We start from the raw sequence: 25,544 nt of genomic DNA, 5'->3' as shown, positions 1-25,544 counted from the left end.
CTTTCCTTGGCATCATAGGGCTTGGTAATAAGGTAATTGAGGGGTTTGCATGTGAGTCTTCTTGTGTAGCCGCGTCATACGATGTACTGACTTCACCCAGGCTGCGAGATGACGCACTACTCTGTCGCCCTGTCGCAGACATCTTGCAGCTGCTGGGAAACGTGCGCAACGTGGAGGCCGTGCGTCAGTCTCGCGGGATCTCGAGGCAAGCAATTGTCATCACCGTCATGGCGGCCATCTTCTTGGTGCTGTTCTTCGTGCTCTCTATCTACGGCATATACATCTCTGGACAGTCTCGAGAGTGGTAACTTGTCCTTATCCTCCTCAGTGGTTGTGAACTGGTTCCGTTTTGGATACTTCAGCAGCAATGTCCACGAATTCAGTCGGCGCTCCTTAGTCGCGACGTTACCATCTCGGTAAAAATATATGATGAAACGTGATCTTCATTAGAGTGTCTGTGTGATCAAATGGTCGTAGTTAACTGTGTGCGTCGTGTGTGAAGCCTTGAAAAGATTAATAGGTCAAGCTGAACAAAGTATAGGAACCCAACATTCAGCTGCTTGGTTAATTCTGATAAGTTAAGAAAAATAATTGACAGGGCCTCATCGCTGGCATCATTCCCTGCAACGTCTTTATTGACACCGCCCCGAAATTCTCACTATTCTTGCTTTCGACAGTACGGGCATAACACTTCCAGGGAAGAGGATGATGTGACCAGCAGCAGCCCCAGCGCAATGAGACACTCGAATGACAAAAACGCCTAAGTTCATATTTTCCGTTCCTTTTTCCAACCATGGCAACGGCGCCGCCCCGAGATGTTGGTGTGATCGCCTAGCTACCGGACAAGTCGGGGTCGTTTACAATATATTATTTTTAGCGGCGATAAATGTAGGCACCACACAAAGAACACGGCACACACAAGCGCCTCAAAAGGACTCGTTGCTGAGTGAGTTAGTGTGGTTTACTACAGTATACATTCTTTAGATTGTCACCCAGGATCACGCCTTCCTCGGTCGCCACACTCCTCATCGCATTTTATACACTCTTCACCTTCACGCAGGCCGTTTTAAGTGACAACCCACATCGTCAGCCGAGATTTCTTGGAATGAGCCATATAATTATAGCGAATTAAAATACGATGCCCTGTCCTTGTTGTAAGGCGTGGAAGTTAACTAGAAAGCGTTCCGGAATTTGCTGTATATTTTATACCCAATGGAATGAGAATCGGCTATAGTCTACATTTTGAACCTACGTTGTTTGCATTGGAGTTCAGTCTATAATTGTTATATGAGGAGTGACTTTGCTCCCCCCACCCAAGGTAGTTATTTCTTCGTTCTGGTCTCTAGCAGTAGCCTCCGAGTAGCTGGCATGTTCTGGCAAGTTTTTCAAGGATGGATGCATTAACTTACATCAATTCATTGCAACGGCAATGGTGCAGACAAACGCGAGCTGTCGCCCCTTGTATGCTGCGAAAAGAGTAATCTATTTAATGAGGGTTGGTTCATCTTCTACCTTTATTCTGCAAAGAGCGCGAATTTTGGCGGCAGAAATGAGGAGAGGACAGACAGAGCGATCTGTCGGTACTCTTTCTTTTCCCGCTATCTTTTCGCACTGTTTCAACAAAAACCTAGTTTCACGGGGGCAAACTACAATTGGCAGTCGTGCTCTGTTAGAACACAGTTGTTATGGCTCAATGTCGGTTAGTTTCTAGCAACATGCGTTCAAATCAAGCGAGACTTGTCCCCTCAAAAGAGCCGCCCGTGCATGATTCCAAAGGTTACTCTGTTTTCTGCCTAACTGTGACTTTCTATAAGCTCTACTGCACGCTTTCTTTATCGTTAGCTTTAGCGCCATTAAAGCAGCACCTCACGCTGACGTTGGTTTGTGGTCAGTACCAGCTGCTTACGCTAATGGAATATCAACTGATCTGCAAGCGATTCCGTACGACAAAGCGCAAAGAGAAACAGAGCCTATGTTGTCGCAGATGCGACCTATGCTACCACACATACGAAACGAATGACGCCCCTCTTCCTGCAGGTACACTTGCTACACGAGCCAATGCAGCGAGGCTGCGGCCTACCTCAAGGCACGCCTGCAACCAAAGGGCGGCGACGCGTGCAACAACTTCTACGACTTTGTCTGCCACACCTGGTCACACCACCGAGCCTTCGCACAGTCCTTCATCGAAGACCTCAAGGGTGAGAGGAAGGTTGATGGTTAGCCTCGTAATTTGTCGACTGTGACTTCGGAAAACCCACGATTACAACTTGGAGTCCACTGAAACATGATTCTTAAGAACTCAAAAGGCAAACAACACATAGTTAGCCAAGGTAGGGTAAGGGGAAATAAAGAAACTAAATGAGAATAAGAGTAACTTTAGTTCAATTTCAAAGCATTGATAAGTGCACTTGTCTTCGCCACAGTAGTCAGGTAAACGTAAGGAGGGGTTTCTTAGCATCGATACAGGTTTACGTTCTCCGCAATCAATGCTTTCACAGGTGTTTAAAAGAGGAAGTAGCAAGAGGTTTTGAAAAAAGGGTCTCCATTCAACCTGCTTTCTGCTGGATGTTTAGTTTAATCAAACTGCCTCCATCTTGCAAGTCTTCACAAAATTAATTTCCTTAAAGACAGGCGTGTTTGAACGCATTGCAGTCACGCGCACCACCTTGTTCTGTATTCATTATTTTCCGCGACCCGAAATTTTTTGCGACCTGTATGTTTCTTTTTCCGCGACCCGGAAAAAAAAAAGAGTGACCGGAGGGAGGGGGGGTTCACGCAAAGTGCTGTTTTTTGCTCACCACTTGGCCTGAAGTTTGCGTAGTGCCGACGACGTTAATGTGAGGCCCAAAACGCGCAACGCCAGCAGTAGTCAGAGCTGAAGGGACCCTCTAGAAGCCCCTTGGGAAGTTCTGGTTATATACTCTGGAAGTTGTAAAGCGCCACCTAGAAGGCGTTTTATCTCAATAAGTTTTCCAATTGCTTTGTCATTAGCGAAGACAGCATAAATTGAAATGTCGCTTCGCCATGCTACCAGGAGGCGAACTTCACCGATAAAATGAGAGACAGTCTCCATTTCCAGCGAATAGCTTCGGGAGCGCCATTCTTTCGCTCTCATCTTCCACGCCGAATCCAAGGGACCACGGCACGTTTACGTTACGCGTGATATACGCACCTTGCGTGCCTATTCGCAATGTCCAAACCCGGTGACGGACCCTTTAAGCGACAGCCATACGTCGCGATGCCACGTGACGCCACGACGCATACACCTCTTGGGAAACGAAGCTCGAACGGGTTCGTAGAATACCTCTTATAGTAAATTATTCGGGAAGCTCCGAGGCTTGCTTTGTCTTTCTCGAGTTCCGAAGTCGCAGACCCTCATTAAAAAATAAAAGCAAAAATTTTATTTCAGTATTTATTTAAATTAGTATTGCCTGCACGGTAGACTGCTCTCTTGAAGCCCTCCTTGCACTTGTTCGGCGAGGAAATATTTGTAAAGAGTGCCACCAAAGGCCAAACTTTTATTTTGTAGCTCAGTAGGTGAAGCATAGTGTCGCGAATGCGATCAGCATCCGGCGCGCAGACCGTCGTCATTCATGTTTCCTTCTATTGAAGATCCCTATATGCAGCCATGTGTCCCGTCCTTCTGAGTCCCTTTTTGCTAACCACAAACGCGACTTACCATGGTTCCGAGTATGTACTTTACCCAGTTCGCGTATTGCCTAGACAGGCTTTTTGCATCAGTTCTGAACCAAGGGCTCCCATCAGTATATTTCTGAAAATAATATGTATGCATGTATGCATACCCCGTATGCATGGATGCATGCATGTATGCATGCTGGTGGTGGTGGCGGTGCATGTATGCATGCTTGGATGTATGCATGCATGCTGGTGGCGAGCTTCAAGCTAGCCAAAGCCACAACGTAACCTGCCCATGCAACTTGAGCGCCACTTTACGGTCATTGGCACCCGGACGTCGAAAGTGGCACTGCGCTTGTATTCCACGCAGACTCGTTCTGGAGCCGCTTGAACCTGACCCTGCTAAGCGCTACGAAGCCCCCGCCCCCTAGCGATAGCGGCATGCACCTGATGTACGCGCTCTACAGCAGCTGCTACAACTTCATGACCACTCGGAGGCCGGTGCCGGACCGGGTGCGCTCGGTTTTCGAGAAAACGAACGCGGCCCGCTGGGTCACGGGAGCCAGCTACGCTGAACTCGTCAGGCAGATGATACACCTGGCACTGAGCCGCGGAATTATCACGGTCTTCGAGCTGAAGTTCACTAAGGTACGCCTGAGCAACTGAGCTCCATTCGTGAATGTGGCGCCACTGCGGTTATTGCAGTGATTGAAAGAACTCTTAGCAGTGACGTGAATAAGGAATAAGAGGGAAATATACTCAGCAATTTTGACAATATAATAAAGGCAGCAAAATAATTTTTTTTATGCAGCGGTATTCTGTGTACCCAAATCAGCCACATCACGATTAGATAAGCTTCAGAGAACAAATTCAAGTTACGTGTCTAACTAGAAATAGGGTTAGAAGGGCTTTACAGTATATTTGCATGGGGAAACCCGCAGAAGATGGAATAACAGTTGATCTTATAATATATATAGGACATATTTTATCCGAAAAACTTTCTACACCTTTATACGCAACGCGCACTCACATAGGAGCGCTCCAGAGTCTCGGAAGAATATCAGTATAATCGTCCATAATTAGGGAGAAGAAAAAAAATATTGAATTGTAGGCCAGTTTGGTATCTTTAGGTGTTGCACAAGATACTTGCGAAGGTAATTTCGAATAGAATCGGGGCAACGCTTGACTTCAATCTGCCCGAAGAACAGAATGATTTTAGAAAGAGACATATTCAATCACAGATTTAAAAAAAGAAATTAAAAGTTGTCACGCTAGGCTTCTTCGCTCGAGCAAATTAGAGCCAATTCTGATGCGGAGCATATCATTAGCGAAGGTGGCATGCGACCAATGGTAATAAACACTTACGAACGAACAGCTTCGTGGACTCTGCCCATAGTCTTTTCGAACCATCCACCCATCCAATTTATTTGACACGATTCATTCATTTGTCAATTGGCTGGTCAACAGGTTGGCGACTCAGATCTCCTGCACATTAGCAAGGGCAGCTCCCTGCGGTATAAAGCGACGCCAGTGACGAACGAACGTATCTACCACGACTACATTAAGGAAGTGCTCCAGGTAAGTCACTTCTTTACTGCTCCCGCTCCACTTTCTGCGCAGAGAGTACATTTGATGCCACTTGACACGGACGCGATTCAATCCTGGTGTACTATTTTCATCCGTGCGCGGGTTCCTCGTTCTCACTGCCTTATTGCGACTTCTAACGCTTCGCTGATATACATGCTTTTAAACGCACGGCTAAAGGTTTATTTGTGCTTATTTGTTGTGACTGGGGGATTGGTTTTAGCTCCCCAACTCAACATACGGCTATGAGAGACGCCGTAGAGGAGGGCTCCAGATTAATTCTGACCATCTGCGATACATACATCGCGGACAAATAAGACACGACGGCGAACTCGAACGCTTTCATTGTTTCCGCTTGTGCTGCTTTGTGTGACGTCGCCATGATTTTCGCAGGTGCTTGGTTTAGGACCTCTGTCATCTTCGGCGACTGCATATGAGACTGCAAAATCACACTCTCGAACTATTTCTCGAGAGAGGTGTCTTACTTAGCACTTTGCGGTTCGCGTTTCATTTGTCCACGATAGTATGGTCGTTTCTCAGTCCAGACATTTTGCACTCTGCCCCATCGAAATTATTGGAATTCAAAATTAGAAACGTTGGCTTTCATTTCGTCTTCTGGTAGCCAACATGAACTTGTAGAGCAACATGAACATGCGATTGATAAATGTCCCGAAATAATAGTTGACCACTTTAAGCTGAATTTGGTGTTAGTGCGCTTTGTGAGCCTCTCGAAGCTCTGCGTGCGAGAGCTGCAGCTACGGCGTTTTTTTTTTCGTTTTTTTTTTTCTTGAGCGCAGGTGATCGGCTACAAGTCGCACCTGGAAGGCAGCTTTAGCTACGTGGACGCCATAGACCGCAGCGTGGAGGCCAACTTCGCGAAGCCGTCACGCACAAAATCGGCCAACTTTTCCGAACTTGGCACGCTGGACCATAGGGCGTCCGCGCATACCTGGCTGGAACGCATCAACCGCGACGTGCTGCAGCGCCACTGGCAGAAGGAAGATTCCGAGATCCTCGTCACAGGCTTCGACCAGATCAAGTGAGAGCCTCTGCCAAAGGAGCACGGGGCTCTGACAAACGGGGCGTACAGATATCTTGAGCGTTTCTGCCCATCACATTCGCAGTTCGTGCCACACTCGCAAAGGGTACAGCACAGCTTCACAGGATCAGAATGTTAAAGTAACTCTTTTCCAATACAGGAGCCCCCAATCAAAAAAAAACCAAGAAAAAAAAAAAAAGAGTGCAGGATCGATCATGGGTGAAGTGATAATGCTCACTCTAAGTGGAAAAGCTCATCGTAGTAAACACTAAAAACGTGGTCGTTTGTTGTCGCTTATACTGCCGATGCAACGTTCATATTGTCCGATATAAAGCAACTAGGCTGTACACAAATTCAACGGTGTTGATAGTTGTTCGTGTTAGTATACTTACTCAGGCATGAATATCATTGGAAACCGCCGTGGTTACTTACGGTGGCTCATAGTCGCGACCATAGGTCTCGGGATCAAACCACGTCCACGGCGGCCGCATTTCGATAAGGGCGAAATGCGATAACACCATATATATATATATATATATATATATATATATATATATATATATATATATAATTGCAGCGTGGAAGTGACGCAAGCAAGGCGACAACGAAGACACCCAGGTGCTCCACTTCCTTAAGAGTTATTTTTGTGCAAAACATACTAATCACTATCGAAGACCACTTTTTCTCAAGCAATTAATGCTCTTTTCCAAGCCTGCAGAAAGCCAAGTTCCAATTAAGTTAAGGGGAGTGACCCTGAATTCAAGTTCTTGGTTAATTTTGCTTCAAAGGACGTCACGGAGACAACACAGTTCCAAAGTGCAATGGAAGCAGAGTTTTGTGAAGGCACAATTTTGGTGGCCTTATGAAGGGGGACGAAATTGAACGATTCATAAACAGCGCATATCTTGTCAATCCATTTTCTTTGTCCTCAGTGTTGTCTCACTTCGAAACTATCTATAAAACCACTCGAGCTCACCCCATCTTTCTGTCCTTCTGCGAAGAAATTCGAAGAACACATGAGCGTTATGTAAGTGTTTCGTCAATTAACTTACAGAAAAGAAGTATTCATCCTATGGAAACAATACACACGCGTCGTGCAATCTATCGGTGCTGTCCCAGTTATCATGCCGCAACGTCTAAAAAAACATTTTACGGAAGTAAGACCAAGTGCATGTTGTTTAGAGTCATGTTATGAAACCGCCACTAATTTTTTATACCCTCACATCAAGTTATAATTAAAAGGAATTACCTAACCTTTCAAATGTTCTTCTAACAGTCAAGTTGTCAATTAGGTGGTTGTAGCGAGTAGTAAAACACGTCAAAATGAGGTGTTTTCAGTAATGTAGACATCGTGTTAACTTTTTCCGGCAAATAGAGAAACCCCGCGAAATATGAAAAATACCATGCTATTGTGTACCTGTGCGCATGTAATCCATTTCTTTGATATTGATACGCTGTAATCGCTGGGAGCTATTTGCGCGTTTTGGAAAGAGCACGCGTGCTGTTATAACCACTGTTCGGCCCTGTAACACATGAAAAGCTTGCTTCGCCAAGCACATAGTTTGATAGTGCTGCTATCCCGAACGCACGGGTGCGCATTCACATGGCATTTTTCATATTCCGCAGGTTTTCTCTATTTTACGGAAAAAAATTTTACACACAGTGTGTACCTCGCTGGAAATGCTTCACTTTTACGTGTCTTACAATTCTCTAGCACCGCCTAATTGACATATTGACAATTCGAACAAATAAACGTTAGATGATTACTTTTAATGAAATATCGAATGTCAGGGACTAAATAAGGTCGCAGTTTTACCCGAAAGACGAAGCATCGATTGCGATAGCAAATTAGTGGACAGCTATAAGAAGTAAGGATATTTATTTTATCGACCGCATATAACTCGGAAACGTTCGCTTACTAACTAAATTAACAAGCATGGTGTCACGCGCGCACATGTAAACATGAACACATCTGGCTCGATGGCCGCGGCAACTCGCTGTCAACACGCTGCAGTCAGGAAGCGCGGCAGCAGGAGCGAGTGAATTGACCTTCGGGCTGTTGCTCGCTTCAACGCGATCTAAACGTCGAATGCACAGCGCATACGGAGCTACGTGTGCGTACTTTGTCCACATCGGCGATCGCTTTGAAGATGAGGCCCACGCGGGCGCGCATTTTGTGCATGTCGCAAATCGCTGTCAAGATACGGCGCGCGGCCGTACCATAAGCAGCAGCAGCAGCCCCCCTGGAGCCTCGCGCGCGCGATATTGAGCTGCGATCGCCGGCTGACCCTCGCAAGCTTTCACTCGCACATACAGCCTACGGCATGCGGCGACGATGTTTTCGTCTGTGGACTTTACTCGGAACATCAAGGCGGCGACGACGACGGCGATGACGACGACGGTGACGACGACGGTGACGGAAGAAATGTGCTTGGAGTGTCAATATAATTGCTATCGCAATAAGAAATTTCTGGAGGTTTCTCAAACAAAATGTACTTTATCTCATTCATGTAGAATAATCCTTGTTTTTAAAAGTCGGTGCATGATGGCTTGGTCATCCAGTATAGTGCTGACGTGTGTACGATCTGATTGTCATATCATCGTTTGCTTCCTTTTTCTGTAATTTGCTTACATTTTTACTTGCTATCCCGTTCTTTTGTTTATATAATTGTGCCTTTCCCTTCAGTAAACTGCAAGTTCACGCCTGCGTACGTCGATCCTTGTCTAGTGTTGGACTGTACAACACGTTGAAAACACATTTCCCGTCAAGATAAATCGAAATACTGTACGGCATTTTTCGCAGGACCGTCATGGACATCGTGATGGGCGGAGGGCTTCGCAACGCGACCGCCTACATCACCGTGCAAGTGGTGATGGAGGTTCTGCGTTATGACTTCTTCCGGCGCTACGAGCAGCAGCACGCGCGCGACGTGGTCATAATGTGCCTGAACACGACGCGCCAGTTCCTGTTCTACACGTGGCCCACCCTGGTGGCCAACCTGACCATCAACAACACGGTTGTCGAGGCGAGCCGCAAGCTGTTCGACGATATCCTGGACGGGGTCGTCGACCACATGAACCGCGCCCATTGGCTCGAGCTGCCCTCGCGTCTTGAAGCCACCAGGAAGGTGCGTCTGAGGGCGGAACGAAGCACGGACTGTCATTGCCCACAAGCGGGGTGGCTGGCGATAGCACACGCATCCATTGTTAATAGAGTGCGTGAGCGGTGAAGTTGCTGCATACGTGCTCCGACAGGGAGCGCACACTTTGTGCTCCGACGTGCGTCAGTAGGGCACCGCTGGTTCGAGACACCGTTTCGGAGCACGCGTTGTCAAATCAGCCATCTCGACTTGCCGACTGTCGCATTGCCCGAAGAACATATGCATGGCGGCAAAGGACCATGTGGCTATGTAGCGGTTGCTCGGATTCCCTGACACAAGAGTGGGACAACTGATCCACATAAAATTATGAAAAGTAAGACGTCGAATAACGAGAGCCTGGCGACACCATAGCGCGGGCTCCGAGGCAACGGAAGCGGTACGTCTCGAGCTAGCGGCGCCTCCGCAAGACGTTGAGCCACACCAGAGGACACAGCTTCCTGTAGACAAGCGAGTGGGGTGCGGTATCGGAACATTGCTCATTGGGCATGCAAAAATCGTCGCGGTGTTTATTTTTTTCTGGCAGACATTACCGCGGACACAGTTCGGCGGAGAAATTTTAAGCAAACTAAATGCTAATTTTCGAGTATAGAACTTTTTTTTTTTGTTTCAGTACAGGTTTATATATTGTCGTGCGATCGTCCGTTCCATCGTCACTGGTGTATTGGGGTAGCTCCAGGCGCAGAAAGCCCATCGAACCATCGATAAGGACAGATTGCAGTGCTTTAAACAGTCAATGCCAAGAGCCAGATTGTGAGGGCTGTGGTCGGTGACATCGAAGAGAGCTCACGCAGGGGGACCGGAAACGTGAGCAGTATACACATCCAGACTATGGCAGTTCTGCTCCCTTTGTCAAGTCATACGGTAGGTGAGTCGGCAGCTGTGAAGCGCCACACGAGCACGATGCCGGTGCTCAATACGAATAGCTGGATACCTCATTGTATTAGAGCTGTAACAGGTACTTCAGTAATGAGCGTATCAATTCAGTGGCGTCTGGCAGGAGAGGCCAACAGGGAATTTCTGATCTGAGTTGTCAATGCAGCGACACCTCCGAGAGCTGCTCTGGGTGCGAGGTGCGACCAGTGATCGACAGAAATGAATAGCGTTCAGGCACTGGTGAGCAGGACAGGCGAGGGGAACTGGTCGATCGATATGTCGGAGTGGTGATTTCAGCAAGTGGTGGAATCAGAGCAAATTAAAAACCTTTCTAGTTGATTCTCCGAGTGGTGAACACTCCGCGACTGCGGAGAGTTCACTTACGAAAGCGATTTTTTTTTTTTTGTCTCTCAAAAGCCACCTTTTTCCTCCGCCTGGGGCTGGTTCCTCCGCCTGAGCCGCGCAAGTCCCGGCGCGGCAAGTGAGACCTCGCGCCTGGGAGTGAGCTAGCTCGTTGACATTGGAAAGGCCCCCGACCCTCGAGCCAAGATGAGCAGGGAACCAAGTGATGGTGTGGTGTGTGAGTTCCTTGTGAGCGAGAGTTCTAAAAACTTCCTTGCAGACGGTCTCGGAAGCAAAGGCCCTAGCAGCGGATCTAGAGTCAGTGTAAATATCAGTTCTTTGCGGATCAAAGAGAGCGAGTGCGATGGCCATCTGCTCTGCTTTGTGAGAAGAAGAGGTTCGAACCGATGCTGAGGATAGAATCCGACCCTTAGTATCTGTGGATACTACTGCAAAGGGAGCGGAAGCGCCGTACTGGGCGGCATCGACAAAGCATGCTATAGCGGAGAGTGGGCGTGAGCGTGGGCTAAAAGAGAGGAGGCTCGAGCGACACGCCTGCCCACGTTGTATTGTGTGTGCATGTTTCGTGGAAGGGGAGAGACCTTGATGCAAGATCTCATGCGATCAGAGAGATGTGTGTTTTACACTTCGAGCGTGAGGGGGTTGTGTCCCGTGTCAATCAGGATCTTTCTCCCTGCTGATGTAATTGAAAGCCTGGCAACCTGTGCCGTTTGCTGAGCCTCGATGACTTCTTCAAGCGTATTGTGGATTCCAAGGTCCATCAGTTTCTCTGTGCTCGTGCGCATCGGAAGACTTAGGACTCTCTTGCTGCTTTTTCGAATGAGAGTGTTTAATTTAGTCCTCTCGTGGCGTTGCCACTTGTGCATGGATGCGACATAGTTTATGTGGCTCATCAAAAAGGCATGGAACAGTCTGAGGAGGTTGTCCTCCCGAAGACCACCCCGATTGTTGGAGATCCTAACGATTAATCGGATGACCCCTTCCGCCTTGGAAGGTCGATCGTACGGCCGTTCTGTCCGTTGGCTTCGATGATCATGCCCAGAACACGTATGAAATCCACCCTCGGGATTCGCTTCCCCGCAGCCGTGTGCAGCCTAATGTCGACGTCGGCCAGTGGTTTCCAGTTTTTGGGTTTAGGACCCCTTCTCGTGGGCCGATATAAAAGAAGTTCGGACTTTGACGGCGAGAGCTTGAGACCCATTTCCTTGATGTACACTTCAACACAGTCGACGGCCTACTGAAGGGAGCTCTCCACGCAGCCCTCCGAGCCACCGACACTCCATATGGTAATATCGTCCGCGTAAAGGGAGTACTTGATGCCGTCCAGGCTTGAGAGCTCGGCAGCAAGCCCGCACATGGCAATGTTAAACAGCAGCGGGGAGACGACTGAGCCCTGAGGAGTGCCGAAGGAACCCAGATCGTAGGGCTCAGATTTGAGGTCCCCTAGCTTGATAGTGGCTCTTCTATCCCTAAGGAACGAGCTGGCGAACTTGTGAAAGTTGGTTCCTAGGTTGAGGCGAGAGATGGATTAGAGTATGTGGGAGTGTGAAACACTGTCAAAGGCCTTCTCTAGATCGAGGCCGAGAATGACCCTAACGTCCTTTGTCTCCTGATCTATAATATTATGTTTCAACATTTTCCTGACGTCCTGAGTCGATAGGTGTGGTCTGAAACCTATCATGTTGATAGGGAAGAGGTTTGTTTCCTCAATGTGTTTTGATATGCGATCGTTGATGACGTGCTCGGCGACCTTGCCTATACAAGACGTGAGAGAAATCGGTCTCAAATTGTTAAGACTGGGACTACGGCCTGGTTTGGGGATGAGAATGACTGACGCCATTTTCCAGTGCTCGGGGAAAACCCCCGACTCCCAAATACGATTGATTTCTTTGGTGAGGATGGTGAAAGAATCGTCGTCTAGATTACGCAGCGTCTGGTTCGTGATGTCGTCTGGGCCGGGGGCGGATTTAATAAAATTAATTTAATTTAATTTAATTTAATTTAATTGTTGTGTCTTAATTTAACATGATAAAATTTGGATGGTGCGTGGACCCCATTGACTAAAAAAAGAAGAGGTTATTTCGGCGCAGTAGACCACAATAGGTTCGGGCATATGATTTGCATATTTAGCACACAAAGCTGTAGTTCTGGATAAATATCGAAAATGAACAGAAACTGCAATCCAGGGCAGCAATAATCGTTTTCATGCGCTTTATAAAGTGATGTTCTAGTGATGACACAATGTCTGGAAGTTGTCTTAGCCTTATACGTATGTCATTACATACTTTTGCACCGAGAAACAATATAAAATGTTGATGGTTCACATCGCGTATTTGGCAAGTTGAATATCCTATGTTTAGCTTGCGTTATCAGTCACATACGGGCACGTTTACAGGTGAGAAACATTCGTCTGATCACAATCAACCCGAACATCTCGGACCGGTCCGTGACCTTGAGCCGCCAGGTGAACTACACGAAGCTGAGCAGACCGCCCACGGACTTCGTCAACAGCTACATCGAGGCGGCCCAACTGGACACGCAGCTGCGCAGAGAGGTTGGCAACGAAGAGTTCGGCTTCTACGGCAGGTAAGCAGCCTCGAAGAAGCATGCAGCCAGCGTCATGCGCTCAGATTAAGACATGCCTTTTCCGTGTGGCATTGCAATGGCGGCACGTTCTTCCTCCGGACACACGATTCAACACCTAACGTATATTTCAGTCAGTTTGACGGCAGCCAAGCACACATTGTTGTTCCGCCTTTCAGTCATTTCAAATGCTCTTAATTCATTGTCAAAGCCTTAAGAGAGTACGGTCAGTAAGGATATGCAAGCAAGTTCTTGTGCCATACTACACGAAAGGAAATAAAATAACACGAAAGTTTAGGCTGTTACACTGGTCAACTATGCATGTCACAAATTTGAGGATAGCGCACGTCAGGAAGCTGAAGAGCCGTTTGCAAAATATAAACTGCTGCTGGATACCGAATTTCATGATCATGGACCGTCAGGAAATGACAAATATTCTTAATAGAACGAAAATACTGCGCTGCAAGTACATATTGCAAATTACCATATTGATTCAGTGCTGCATTCATCTTTAGGTCGCTCTTTTTTGTGTGTTCAAGTGCTGCAAGGTATTGCAAGAAGCTTGCAGGTAGAGCAAGACCATCGCAGTGAGGACGAGTACAACGAAAAAATATGTTTGCTGTCCGCGTGGCATCACGTATCGGGGTTGAATACAGCAGGCGTGCTGGATTTCTGGCTTAATGTAATCGGTTCCAATGACCTTTCAAGCTACAACAGTTTTTCCGGCTGAAAGCGGTGTCTGAACATGACAGCAAGACCAGTGTAGGGAGCCAATAGGCATATATATATTACCAGCCCAGGTGCAACCACGTTCGGAATGCCCACTTAGCAACGGAAAGACACCCCTTTGCCGGAACAGTAACTGGCCACTTTGATGGAGTAGTTGAACGCACCCTTCTAACATCCTCACCCTTTACCTTGATGATGGTGTAGTCGGCTAACGCAAGATAGAGGTAATTGGAAATTGCTGGGAGGCGCCTTTATCATGCGCTTGGCTGACAAAAGTTATGCTGACGAAGACGACTGACGGCACAGGCCGTCTACTTTGGACGCTTCTTACGACGCTGGAGGCCAGTTTGCCGCCAGGGCATGTTTGTCGCTAGCGTGGACGCGTCTTAAATCGTCGCCACCGCAGTGACATTGGGATGCACGTCTTGTTTACAGAGCGAGAAAAGTTTATTGTTCTGCGGATTATTCAGCAGGTGGCGTCAGTCCAGACCCCTTCTGTCGATTAGCATATTTGATCTCGAATATGAAGGAAACTATCTCGTGGCCAACTCCAATTTGTTTATTCAAATACATTTGATACGTAGAAATGCTCCCATGATGCTGGTTCAATGTGAATGAATTTCCATCCGATAGAGACAGTTAAAGTTTTAACAACTGCAAGAAGTCGAACTGTGATTCAAGACGAACCTCATAGTTTTTATATATCCTGGCAAGAAATAGCTAAGTTGAAAAAAAAGTTGAAGGAAGGTTTACAAATCCGTAACTCTGCACTAAAACCAGATATCGCCGTTCTATAAACTGCGTCTGTTGGAGCATCTAAAACAGCCAACTGGATATATGAGTTGATATCTTGCATGAAATTGTTAGAATGCATACGAGGTTTGCAAAAGACCTAATAACAAGTTAGTGGTATCTTTGTAATTCAGCAATATTTGTCTGCTTTACATGCCTTAATAGGTGCAGTTTATAGAATCGTCATACGTTATTCAAATTAAAACATTTTTGCAAGTTTAACAGCGAAAGATTGACTGCATAAATAAAAAAAAAATCTGCCTACACTCACTAGACTATTGAAGCTCTTTGCTGTAGAGGAAACCAGGGTTAGAACAAATAATGTTTCCGATTAACTTCAGAAAGGCAACCGGCGTGGGAAAAACAGATGTCTGGGCAACAAAGCATTGTTAGAGTAGTTGATTCAGATTTGACCGTGACATGCCAAGTAGGGCAAAATAAATGAAGACGAAATATCTCTACTGGTTATCGTCTGTTTCGGGCAGCTTTACATCTCGTGAAGACCTGTGTTGCGCACGAAAATGAACAGCGCACACCAAGAGAGAACAGGAACGGATTGCACATTCCTGCTCTTTCTCTCTTAAACCTCGCATGGCTGAGAAAGGGCAGTACGGATTGAACAGCGAGGCGTAAATTAAGAGCTCCACCCGCGGTTATCGACAGACTCCAGCTGGCGGGTGACGTAGCGTACTTGAAGCTGTGGAGCCTTCGGAGCGGTGCCGAGCTGTTCCTACCAACGCTGCTGTCGGAGCCGCCGCTGTTCTATCCGGAGGCCGGCGAGCCTTTCAACTATGGCACCCTCGGAGTGCTGGTAGCCATGGCTCTGAGCAACGCCGTTGGCCGCAAGGGGGCGCGTCTGTCGGCAGCGGGCATTGAGGAGAACTGGTGGACGGACCAGACTCTGCAGAACTACAACGAGGCGGCTCGCTGCTACGAGGAGCAATACCGGCGCCTGAGCAACTCCACGGCTTCCTTCTTGGACGAGCAGAGGGACCAAGTGTTCCTCTGGACACGGGCGGCGCGTATCGCATTCGACAGGTAAACAGGCTGCTGCACTAACATCAACTGAGAGCTGATAACACGCAACCAGCGTTAAGATTTTATTGCGATAGCAATTATATGGACACTTCAACCGGATTTCTGCCGTCGGCGTCGCCGTTGTCGTCGCCGTCGCCGTCGCCGTGAGGTTCCCTATAGATAAAATCTTCGCCGCGTGCCGTATGCCCGAGCGGAAGCGTGCGGGGACGCGCGCTATCACGGAAAGCGAACGCACTCAATCTCCCACGCGCAAGCAAGGAAGCCGGAAGCCAGCGCCGGAGGGAGCGGGGGGGGGGGGGGGGGGGGCACTTATACTCTGCCAACAACCGCGCTCGTCGCTCGCCCGCACCGTCTCTTATCTCTCCCAAGCGCAAGCAAGGAAGCGGGAAGCCAGCGCCGGAGGGAGCGGGAGGGGGGGGGGGGGGGCGCACTTGTACTCTACCAACAACCGCGCTCGTCTCGCCCGCACGGTCTCTTATCTCCCCACGGCTCTGACCTTTATGCGCCGTGCATTCGCCGCTCAGTTTCTGTTGAAGCGATAGACCGCACGTACCTTCGCCGCTGCGGCGTATATATGCGCTTGCTGCCAGCGTTTTGACAGTCGTTGTCTGCAGTCATTCAGTGTGATCTATTCGTGTTTGTTTGTGCGCGCTCACACCACGCTTGTTCATTCAGTTAGTAATAGTCGGGCCACATTTTATAACGCACGCTACACATGCAATGCTGCCCGGATCGGCAGTGCAGCGCTACAGGTGTGTCCCTTCGCACGCGCTGCCCACAGGCAGCGCTTCTCATCAACACCACCGTTTCACACGCGCCTTCTCGTGGTCATCGAGTCTCTCTTCATGTCGGTCTACTTACGCCGCAGCACACCTGCTTACTTAATCAGCTCATGTTTACTACAATTCATATTGCTACCAAAGCCGCTCACCTTACTTCGTATGACATTGCTGTGTTGCTATCGCATTCATTGCTTCGCCCTTAGGGCGAAACTGTAACATTTTCATTCAGTTGTACGTAGCGTTTAGTCTTGTTTTGTCCGCTCTCTCTATTGACAATAAAGAGTTCCTGCATATTTTGAAACAAGTGAGATGGTGGTGTAGTCGCTGTCGTGTCGACCCCGGCGCGACGTGCTGACGGCGACGCACCAAGCCTTGTGCAGGCGACGCAACGAGGATCGAGCAGCCCGCACGGTTCATGTTTCCCGCGAGCGACTATAGCTCGGTGCTGCCCATCATACCCACTGCGGTGACTCAGTGGCTATGGCGGAGCACCAGGTCGTGGGTTCGATTCTGGTTGCGGCGGCCGGATTCCGATGAGGGTGGAATGCGAAAACGCTCGTGTACAGTGCTGCGGGTTGCATCTTCGGCAATCCTGGGTGGTCTAAGTTTATTCCACGCTCTCCACTACAGGGTCCTTCATAAGCCGTGCACGCATGTGCACTTTCGGGACGTTAAGCTGCACAATCCATCTAGAAACAAGACAATTAAAAGTTATTTGTATACGGTCTTCAACGAGATTATCTTGCTGCAATGGTACCAGGAACAGATTGGGAAAGCGACGCCCACGCAAGAAAGACCATGCCCACCAGTGATGAATGTGCGCGCATCGTGGCTGCATGTGGTCAAGTATTCTGCTGCCGGGCGATTATGTGGCGATGGCTTTCGCTCGATTATGCATTTATATATGTATAAACCGTTCACAACCGGCCGATCCAAAGTGCGGCAAGCATGTAAATAATACGCCTACATAGTTGTCTGTACTTCCCCGTACCGGTGACTGTTTCTGTTCTCTACGTAATTACACAATGAAACAACAAACAGCACTTAAATCTCATCACTGCAAAGAATATGACAGCTACAAGAGCATAATAACTTTATTAAAACCGAAGCTCCATGTGTCATCGTCACGGGGGTTAGTCGCGTATGTATGCTCGGTCGGTATCGCGCTAAGTGTCGACACAACGCAACAGCAAAGTGGGCCGATGCGGGAGACGTTGTAATCCGCCGTCCTGTGGATCACGTTGATTGTATGGTGAGCATACACGCATTCGCCATGCTGCAAAACACGGTGCGGAAGATGTATAGTTGCATTCGTGTTATCCGACAACGCCAAGGGGCACAACACCTCTGCGATGGGAGAACAACTTGAGCAATTCCTTTTCTGTACTTGGACATAAAATAAGATTCCACGCATGTCTCACTGCTTATCATTCATTTGAAACGTTTTTTTCAAAAGCTTCGCCTAAAGTTGGTTCCAACCAGGGCGTTGGATACGCCGTAATTTTTAGTGTGGAGGATTCCTTTTTTCTTACCAGGCACTTTACGGGAGGTTCCAGTTTCATGTGTGCTTCCTCAATAAAAATACAGATGTGTCCGTTGGCGAGATGGGAACAACGGCCTCTGAACGCCTGTTGCTCGACCCGTTTGGACAACCTCGCCACTCTCGTGAAATCAAGCGCTTTGAGACTACTAAATTGGCGCGTGCGCCACATATCATACTTCAACGATTTGGACCACCTGCGGAATCAACACAGGTTGTCACGCAACATGTTATCGCATTTATTCATCGGTGTAAATCAGTCGTCATGCCATCGTCGTCAGGTCGCCTTGCCATTCTCCTTCGTACGCACAACATGCTAGCTGTACACGGACATGCTGCGCAATATTGAAAGACTATTCGGAACTTCGAACGAGGCTACATTCTCCGCTTCCTGTACTATTTTTCACGTAAGACTCATTCCCACAGGTCCGATGATCATGAATTAAATAGTACGAACGCCGACCACGGTGAAGGGATTGCCAAAAACGCGAGCATTGTTTTCATGATTTTTCCAGACCAGCCGGTGTTTCGTCAGGCTCCAGTCCAAGCAATAATTACAGTATATTCGACAGCTAGGCAAGAATTTCATTTTAGTACACTATGTAATTCTGGGCTCGAAAAGTTCGTATTTCAAAACGGTTACCGAACGCAGGCAATGAAGAGCCACGATAATGAAGCTGTACTGAAACGCGACACTCGAGGACGTTGTCAACGGTTGCCAAACTGAAGACTGATTTCTGGTGCCGTCCACCTTAGGCTGCATTAGGCCTAGCTCTGTGATATCATTGTCGAAATAGTTTGCCACCTACTTTCTGTCCGCCTGACAATATGATAAAAATGCGGCTAGCCAGCAGCAGAAGCACGAACGAAAATCTCAGTGAATTAGTATTTGCATTTTTCGCCACAAATACTACGCGCGACCAACACCGCGTGTTTCATTTTTCCTTGGTGTAATCACAAACAGCGAGAGATTTCAGGCTTCCCGCATAAATAGCCCCCTGTAAAATGTTTACGACGACAGTGCAGAAGCGGTAAACTATGCGCACAACGGAAGCCGCTGGCTCACCTGCCGCACGCCTCGCTCCTTCCTTGCGTGTAACTCGACACTGTTCATGTCGTCACTGAAAACCAGCCGGCTCGGCTTATGGAGTACCACTTCTAATGCAAAAACATGTATAACGGACCCACATGCACTGTCCAAATAGAGCCAATTTATTGAAGCTCAACAGAAACCTAAAAGACGCGGATTGCTGGAATCCGGAAACAATCTGCTACGGCGGTTAGCTTTAGCTCGGGAGCTCCCAGTCAAAATACATGGGAACGGAGAACTCGTTTTTCTCCGCAACCACTGCACTGGTTTCGATGAAAATTGTTGCATTTAAACAAAAAAGTGAAATTCTAGTGGGAGTATTTATTTAGGTTGTCAGAACATTCTTCAAAAGTGTACAATTCCCAGAAACTTATAACTATCAACTTTACAACTCGGTAACTCAGAAATGAAAAGCAATATCACAAGTGTTTAAGTTGTGCCTATATATCTAAAGTGGACCGGACTGATGTAATATACGCCGCTCTCACTTATACAACTGCATTGTGGGTAGGACTTTTGCAAAGCTCTTGTAAACATTGTAATTTTATGTACACTCCCAATTCATAAATAAAGTTGAATACTCAGGTTTTACGTCTCGAAACCACGATTTGATAATGAGGCACGCCGTAATGGGGGACTAATTTTGACCACCAAGGGTTCTTTAACGTGCCCCCAGTGCATGGAACACGGGCGTTTTTGGAATTCGCCCCCATCGAAATGCGGCCGCCGTGGTCGGTATTTGGTCCCGCGACGTCGTGCTTAGCAGCGCAACACCATAGACGATAAGCCACCGCGGCAGGTCATAAATTAACGTTGTCCGCTTTAGATGCTCTACGGGACGCAGTTTACAGAAGTGCCATATCTGTTTTTGGTGCTGCGGTAGGGATTTGTAAACTTGGTGCTCCAATTTCAATGTACGAAATTTTGGGAGTGCTTGCAAAAAACAAAATTCAAGAACTTAATCGAAATTCTCCTTTTCCCCGCAATAGTATTTGACCTTTTCTGTCAATTTCGGCAAATTTCATTGAAATCACCCAGGGGTAACCTCATAAAAGCATTTTTTTTTTGTATTTTACATGTACGAGTATTTGAATAGGCAGCGTCGGCGTCGATCCCGAGCTAAAGCTTTCTCTTAACTCGCATCGTCTTAGCATGGTCCCAGGCATCGTAACATCGTAATTCGGTGTCACGTGAACCTGCGTAAGCTTCCTAAGCTTCCTTCAAGTATGAGAACGTGTATCACAGCCTTCTGACATCATATTTTAACCATGATGTATGATCTTTATATTCCGCTATCTGGCTTTCAAACACATCCGTGCATTGTCATTTTCCTGGCGCGAAATTTTTCCTGCCCTTACACGCGCGATTTATATCCCAATAATCATTGAGTTGAACCCGCCGTGGTGGCTTAGCGGCTGTGGTGTTGAGCTGCTAAGCACGAGGTCGCGGGAGCAACTCCCGACCGCGGCGGCCGCATGTCGATGGGGGCGAAGTGGAAAACGCCCGTGTCTCTTGCCTTGGGGGCACGTTAAAGATCCCCCTGGCGGTCAAAATTAACCTCTTCTAGTCTGTTGTCGCGATTTCGCGACGTACCGAATCTGAGCTCATAAATCGGAAGTTTAGGGGAGATAAATTCCGCTTTTGATGTTATGTGGAGTTATCCAGCAATCGAACGTCCGTGTGTACCTATCTCTGACTCGGAAAACGCTTTCCGCATGGTGCTTCAAACGAGAGTGAGCACTCCAAAAAATAGGTGCGGCTGCAACCATTGAGATGCATAAAGTGAACTCGTTAACTCTGCGATACCGACTACGTTATAGACTGCCATAAGACGCAAGACGGTTCACCTGCCATGTGCAAGTTTTTTCAGTGCGAAAACATGCGAATGCTATTATGGCGAGCCATCGGTGTTTAACCGACGACAACGAAGTCGCCCCAATTAGGCACGCAGCTCCGCGCGCTCGAGCGAGGAACGATCGGGCCAGCGGCGTTCGGTGATTTCGTCTGTGCTCGACCGACGGAGAAATAAATATGCGGTAGATCATCGACCACACGTCTTCCTATACTATAAAGGCATTGTTTTGTGCTAGATGCCCGTTTCAGTTTTAACAGCTGAGCTGTTTAAGCCGAGCTTCAGTCCGTAACGTGCTAACCTAAAATGTGGGCCGATCCTGGCGGTTGTGCAGAAAGGGTCCAAGCGCAATGCCACATACCGCTGTGAACTAGCGAAGCTGAGCCTGGCTCAGTCTAGCGAAGCATGGCTGGGACTACTTAAGCTTAGTCAATCATCGATAGCCGATCAATCGCTAATCAAGAATCGATAAATAATCAATAAATTCCGGAAAATGATGAGGACTTGGAAGTCTTCAGCGTAGCCCAAATACGTGGCCAATACCTTGCGATAGCCAATCAATAGCCAATCAATAGCTAATCGATAATCGATCAATAATCAATACATTCCGGAAAATGCTGGGGATGACTTGGTAGTGCTTAGCCTAGCCCAAAAGCCAGGTCTAGCTAGGTGCCCATCAGCGCCGCTGTCTCTTTAGCATTGCGCCTCCAGTGCAAGCTACGCAACTTTTTTTCTTTAAACAAGTCTACAAATTTAATACCGGGGTAACAAGTGATGTGAGGGGAATTCTGGGCGTTCTTATCTTGCACTCAAGGCTTTCTAACTGCAATTCGAGTACTTTTCTTCAGGCAAGGAAAGTCAGGCTGTCAGAGGTCAATCCGGAGTCCCTCACTACGGCGTGCCTCATAATCACATCGCGGTTCTCGAACGTAAAACCCCAGAATTTATTTCTATTTAATCAATTGAGTTGGCGGCCAGCGGTTGCGTCGTCTTCCCGCAGCCGCGGTGCAGTTTCGAGTACGCGAGCGCACCTGGCTGCACGCAGGTACCGGCTCAAGTACAAGGCCCGGATTACGCGCGGCCGTGAGCGACTGCAGCACGACCGCGTCTTCTTCATGCGGCTCTGCCTGCTCACGTGCACGAGCCGGGAGGAGGTGGGCGACCTGTGGCCCCGCTTTCGCTGCCACATGCCGGTGCTCAACATGCGGGAGTTCTCCGAGGCCTTCTCGTGCCGCACCATCGACCTGCTGGGCGCCGACAAGAAGTGCCCCTTCCTGTGACATTCGTCGATCTTTATTGTTTCCTTTTATCTCTATACTACTACGTCCCGCACAATTTTTCGCGTTCAGGCAATGTGTGCAAAGTAATTGCGTTGGAACAGGAAACATCGCCGTGCGAAAGTTATAACGCTTGCATCGATTATTCGAGATCTTGCCTCTTTTTTTTTTTTTTTAGACTACACGCCATCTTGTAACTGCAGCGCGCACACGAGAAACGAGGACAAAAAGGTGAAGGTGACAGACAGGCGCTGACTCGCAACTCAGTTTATTTTGGAGGGAAAATACGCCCCTCTTAAGGGAAACACGCCATCTTAAGGATAGCGGACAATTAATGGTGCCCTTGATGAGAGAATACATTTGCGCGTCTGTGGCGAAGGCACTGGCCTACCTTCTATAGACATTGACCACAGCTGCATATTTACCGGTGTGGTAGTGCTTTATTATTATTTTAGTAAATGGGTTTTATCTGTATCGACGCTTAACGAGTTGGTAGTCGTCAGATAATGTTTATGGGGCGCGGCATATATAAACCGACGAACATCTATACATGTATATCGCTCCTCAATCATCAGCTGAGCCAAGGTTTCAGACTGGCCTAGTTGGTATTCAATTATGATGTGCATCTGACAGACAAAGACGAAAAAGGAACCACGTGCACTTGTCCTCGTTCCGTGTTCGTCTTTGTCAGGCACGGTGTCCACATCTAAGTCATCAGTAATTCTGCCACCAACTTACATCCGCGCGCAATATTTAATGAATTACCTGAAATCAGTAATGACACAAAACATCCATGCTCCCTTTAATGCTTCATCAATGAAATCACAGTATTTATTTCCGTAGTCTAAATCTTTAATTTTATCGTTAATGCCCAAAAACCGCTATTTAGTTCTGACTTTTAAAAATGCATGAAACTGCGTTTTGTCCGCTTCCAGGCAGGCGCTTGCCAGATTTTACAAATAACCGATTAATGTTGCTCCAAACATTTGTAGTGATCTATGAAACGCACCAATCGTGTTCATTCGCTGGTCATGATTTCACTATAAAACACGTTACAAAATGACGTAAAAGAAAAAGATGCCCCACCAAAAATCGACTAAGAAATCTTTCGTTTACAAGCCAAGGATTTCACTTCACCTCGCTTTATTTCCGTAATGACCCTATCTGACGGGTATTACATAAGGAGCGGGCACTAACCAAAATAAATAAATAAAAACTGTCAGCCCTTCCACTGGGGTGGAGATGGAAGACCAGCGAAGCTGTACTATGGTGGGAATTATGTATTTCCAATTATGACTGTTAAGATGTGATGGTGTAATTGGTTATTTGAACTATTAAAGAATGAGAAATGTATATGATCCGATGGTTTTCATTTATTTAGTGACCACAGACACCATGGCCTTATGGTCGCTACGGTACACCGCCATAAGGTGTACGGCAAAGGTTGGCACGTTCTTCATAAACAGGTCACCAACGCCGCCGTCGACAACAGTTCTGCGCGTTGTTTGTGTGACCGCACACAACTGCTGTCAAAACGCTGGCGTGAGCAAGCGCACCAGCAGCAGCGAGCGAAGGTTCATGCGGCCTATCGCTTCAACGGAAACTTAGCGGCGAAAGCACAGCGCATACACAGGTAGGAGCCGTGTTGCAGATCGCTTTCAAAATACGGTGCGCGCGACCGCTCGGCGCCGCGCGAAGTACAAGTTGCTCGCCGAGCAGAAGCGGCAACCCCTCCCTCCCGCGCTGCCTTCCCGCTGTCCTCCGCTGTCCTCCTTTCGCGTGGGAGATTGAGTCACCAGTTCCCCTTACGCCCGGTCGCAAGATACGCATTTAGTGCCACAGCTAAACGTCGCCTCCCCTCCCTCGCTCGCTCGCTCCCGTCCCCCCACGGCTTTTCGCGCGACGGAAGTGGCATTTGCTCTACGCCGTGCGATTCGCTCCCCGTGAAAGCGCGCGTCCCTCGCGCGCTTTCACTCGCACATACCGCATAAGGCCTATGAGAATTTTTTACAGCGAAAGCTGTATATGGCTAGGCGAAAAGAAAAACCGTTCGTCCCATATTTTGCTAAACGTCTCCATAGGCTGCGCCGTCAGTTACGTCGTTCTCTACGTCGCACCCAAGCGCGCGCGCCATTGGCAGCGCCATTACTGACGACGTTCTCTGCGTGGTATCTAAGCACGCGCGCCTGCTCTGCCCGCAACGCCGCCTCCCTGGCACGCCGTTGTCGCATGCGTTTGATATCTCTAGTTAGCTCGGCATCGTGGTTAGCAGGCTAGCAGCATCCGCCCGTCATTGGCGCTTGCGTTCCACTTCGCGATTTCAACGTGGACGTTTCGTCGTAGCCGAAGCCAAAGTGCCGCTCGAGAAACTCCCGCCGAAAGCGGGCGAAAGCGGTAAGTAGGTTCCCGTCTCGCCTCGCTTTTAGAAAAATGAAATAATGTGTCGCCTATGTGGGAATCGAACCTCTGCCGGCGAGCACAGCAGCCGGGTTCTCTAACCATTAGGCCACGATCGCACGCATGCTTCTCGCGTTCAAAAGCAGACCCAGCCAGCTCTTTGAAACACTAGGTGCCTGCAACTCGTGCCACTTCGTCGTCGTCTTTGTGACCTGGCGCGCTTTGAGGCGCCGTGTAGACTGGACAATCGCCGGGACCGGTCCGCTTTGCCCAGTAATTTCCTCGTAGCAGCTTACGGTATACGTACAAACTGCACGACCTTGTACGGACTTCATGAGCGCCCAAGGTAATCAAGTTAACATTTTTGCACCGAAGTACAAATGCCATCGTTGTTTCAATATATACCACATGAAAGAGCCATATGTATACGTACGATTGTGTAACACGTAGTCACTGATGACGTCACAATCCGTGTTTCTCTCGATTACGTTCGTCCGCTACCTATGTAGAACCCAACAATCGTCATGTCGTAGGCTCACGTCAAAAGATCGTCGTAGAATGTCCTACGATCGTCTACAACGTGGTTGTTGTCACACCGCCGTCGCCACATGTATGCTCGCGACACACACTACTCAATTAGCAGAAACAGGTTGGTCCATCTGACATTCTTTCGTGGAACCCCAAACAACGATGGATAGCCAGGTACCTGCAAAATGCCTCGCATAAAAGACTCGCACAGTGCGTGAGATCTGTAGTTTTTTTTTTTTTTTTTATGTCAATAAGTCGCTCTGTGTTGTGCATGTATGGA

At 48.0% G+C, this 25,544-nt stretch overlaps 1 protein-coding gene across 1 annotated transcript; it reads left to right on the top strand.

The window, feature by feature from the left end:
* Positions 1-227: 227 nt before the first annotated feature.
* LOC119463923 (neprilysin-1-like) lies at positions 228-22,342 on the top strand. The gene is made up of 9 exons (XM_037724745.2): positions 228-304; positions 2,038-2,198; positions 4,007-4,284; positions 5,104-5,214; positions 6,018-6,259; positions 9,063-9,387; positions 13,052-13,242; positions 15,424-15,798; positions 22,108-22,342. Exons 1-9 carry the CDS (start codon positions 228-230, stop codon positions 22,340-22,342), a joined length of 1,995 nt encoding a protein of 664 aa, XP_037580673.2.
* The last annotated feature ends 3,202 nt before the right edge of the window (positions 22,343-25,544 follow it).

This window comes from Dermacentor silvarum, chromosome 9, assembly GCF_013339745.2.
Source record: "Dermacentor silvarum isolate Dsil-2018 chromosome 9, BIME_Dsil_1.4, whole genome shotgun sequence".
Lineage (NCBI taxonomy): Eukaryota > Metazoa > Arthropoda > Arachnida > Ixodida > Ixodidae > Dermacentor > Dermacentor silvarum.
This window is presented reverse-complemented; position numbering and strand designations above follow the sequence as displayed.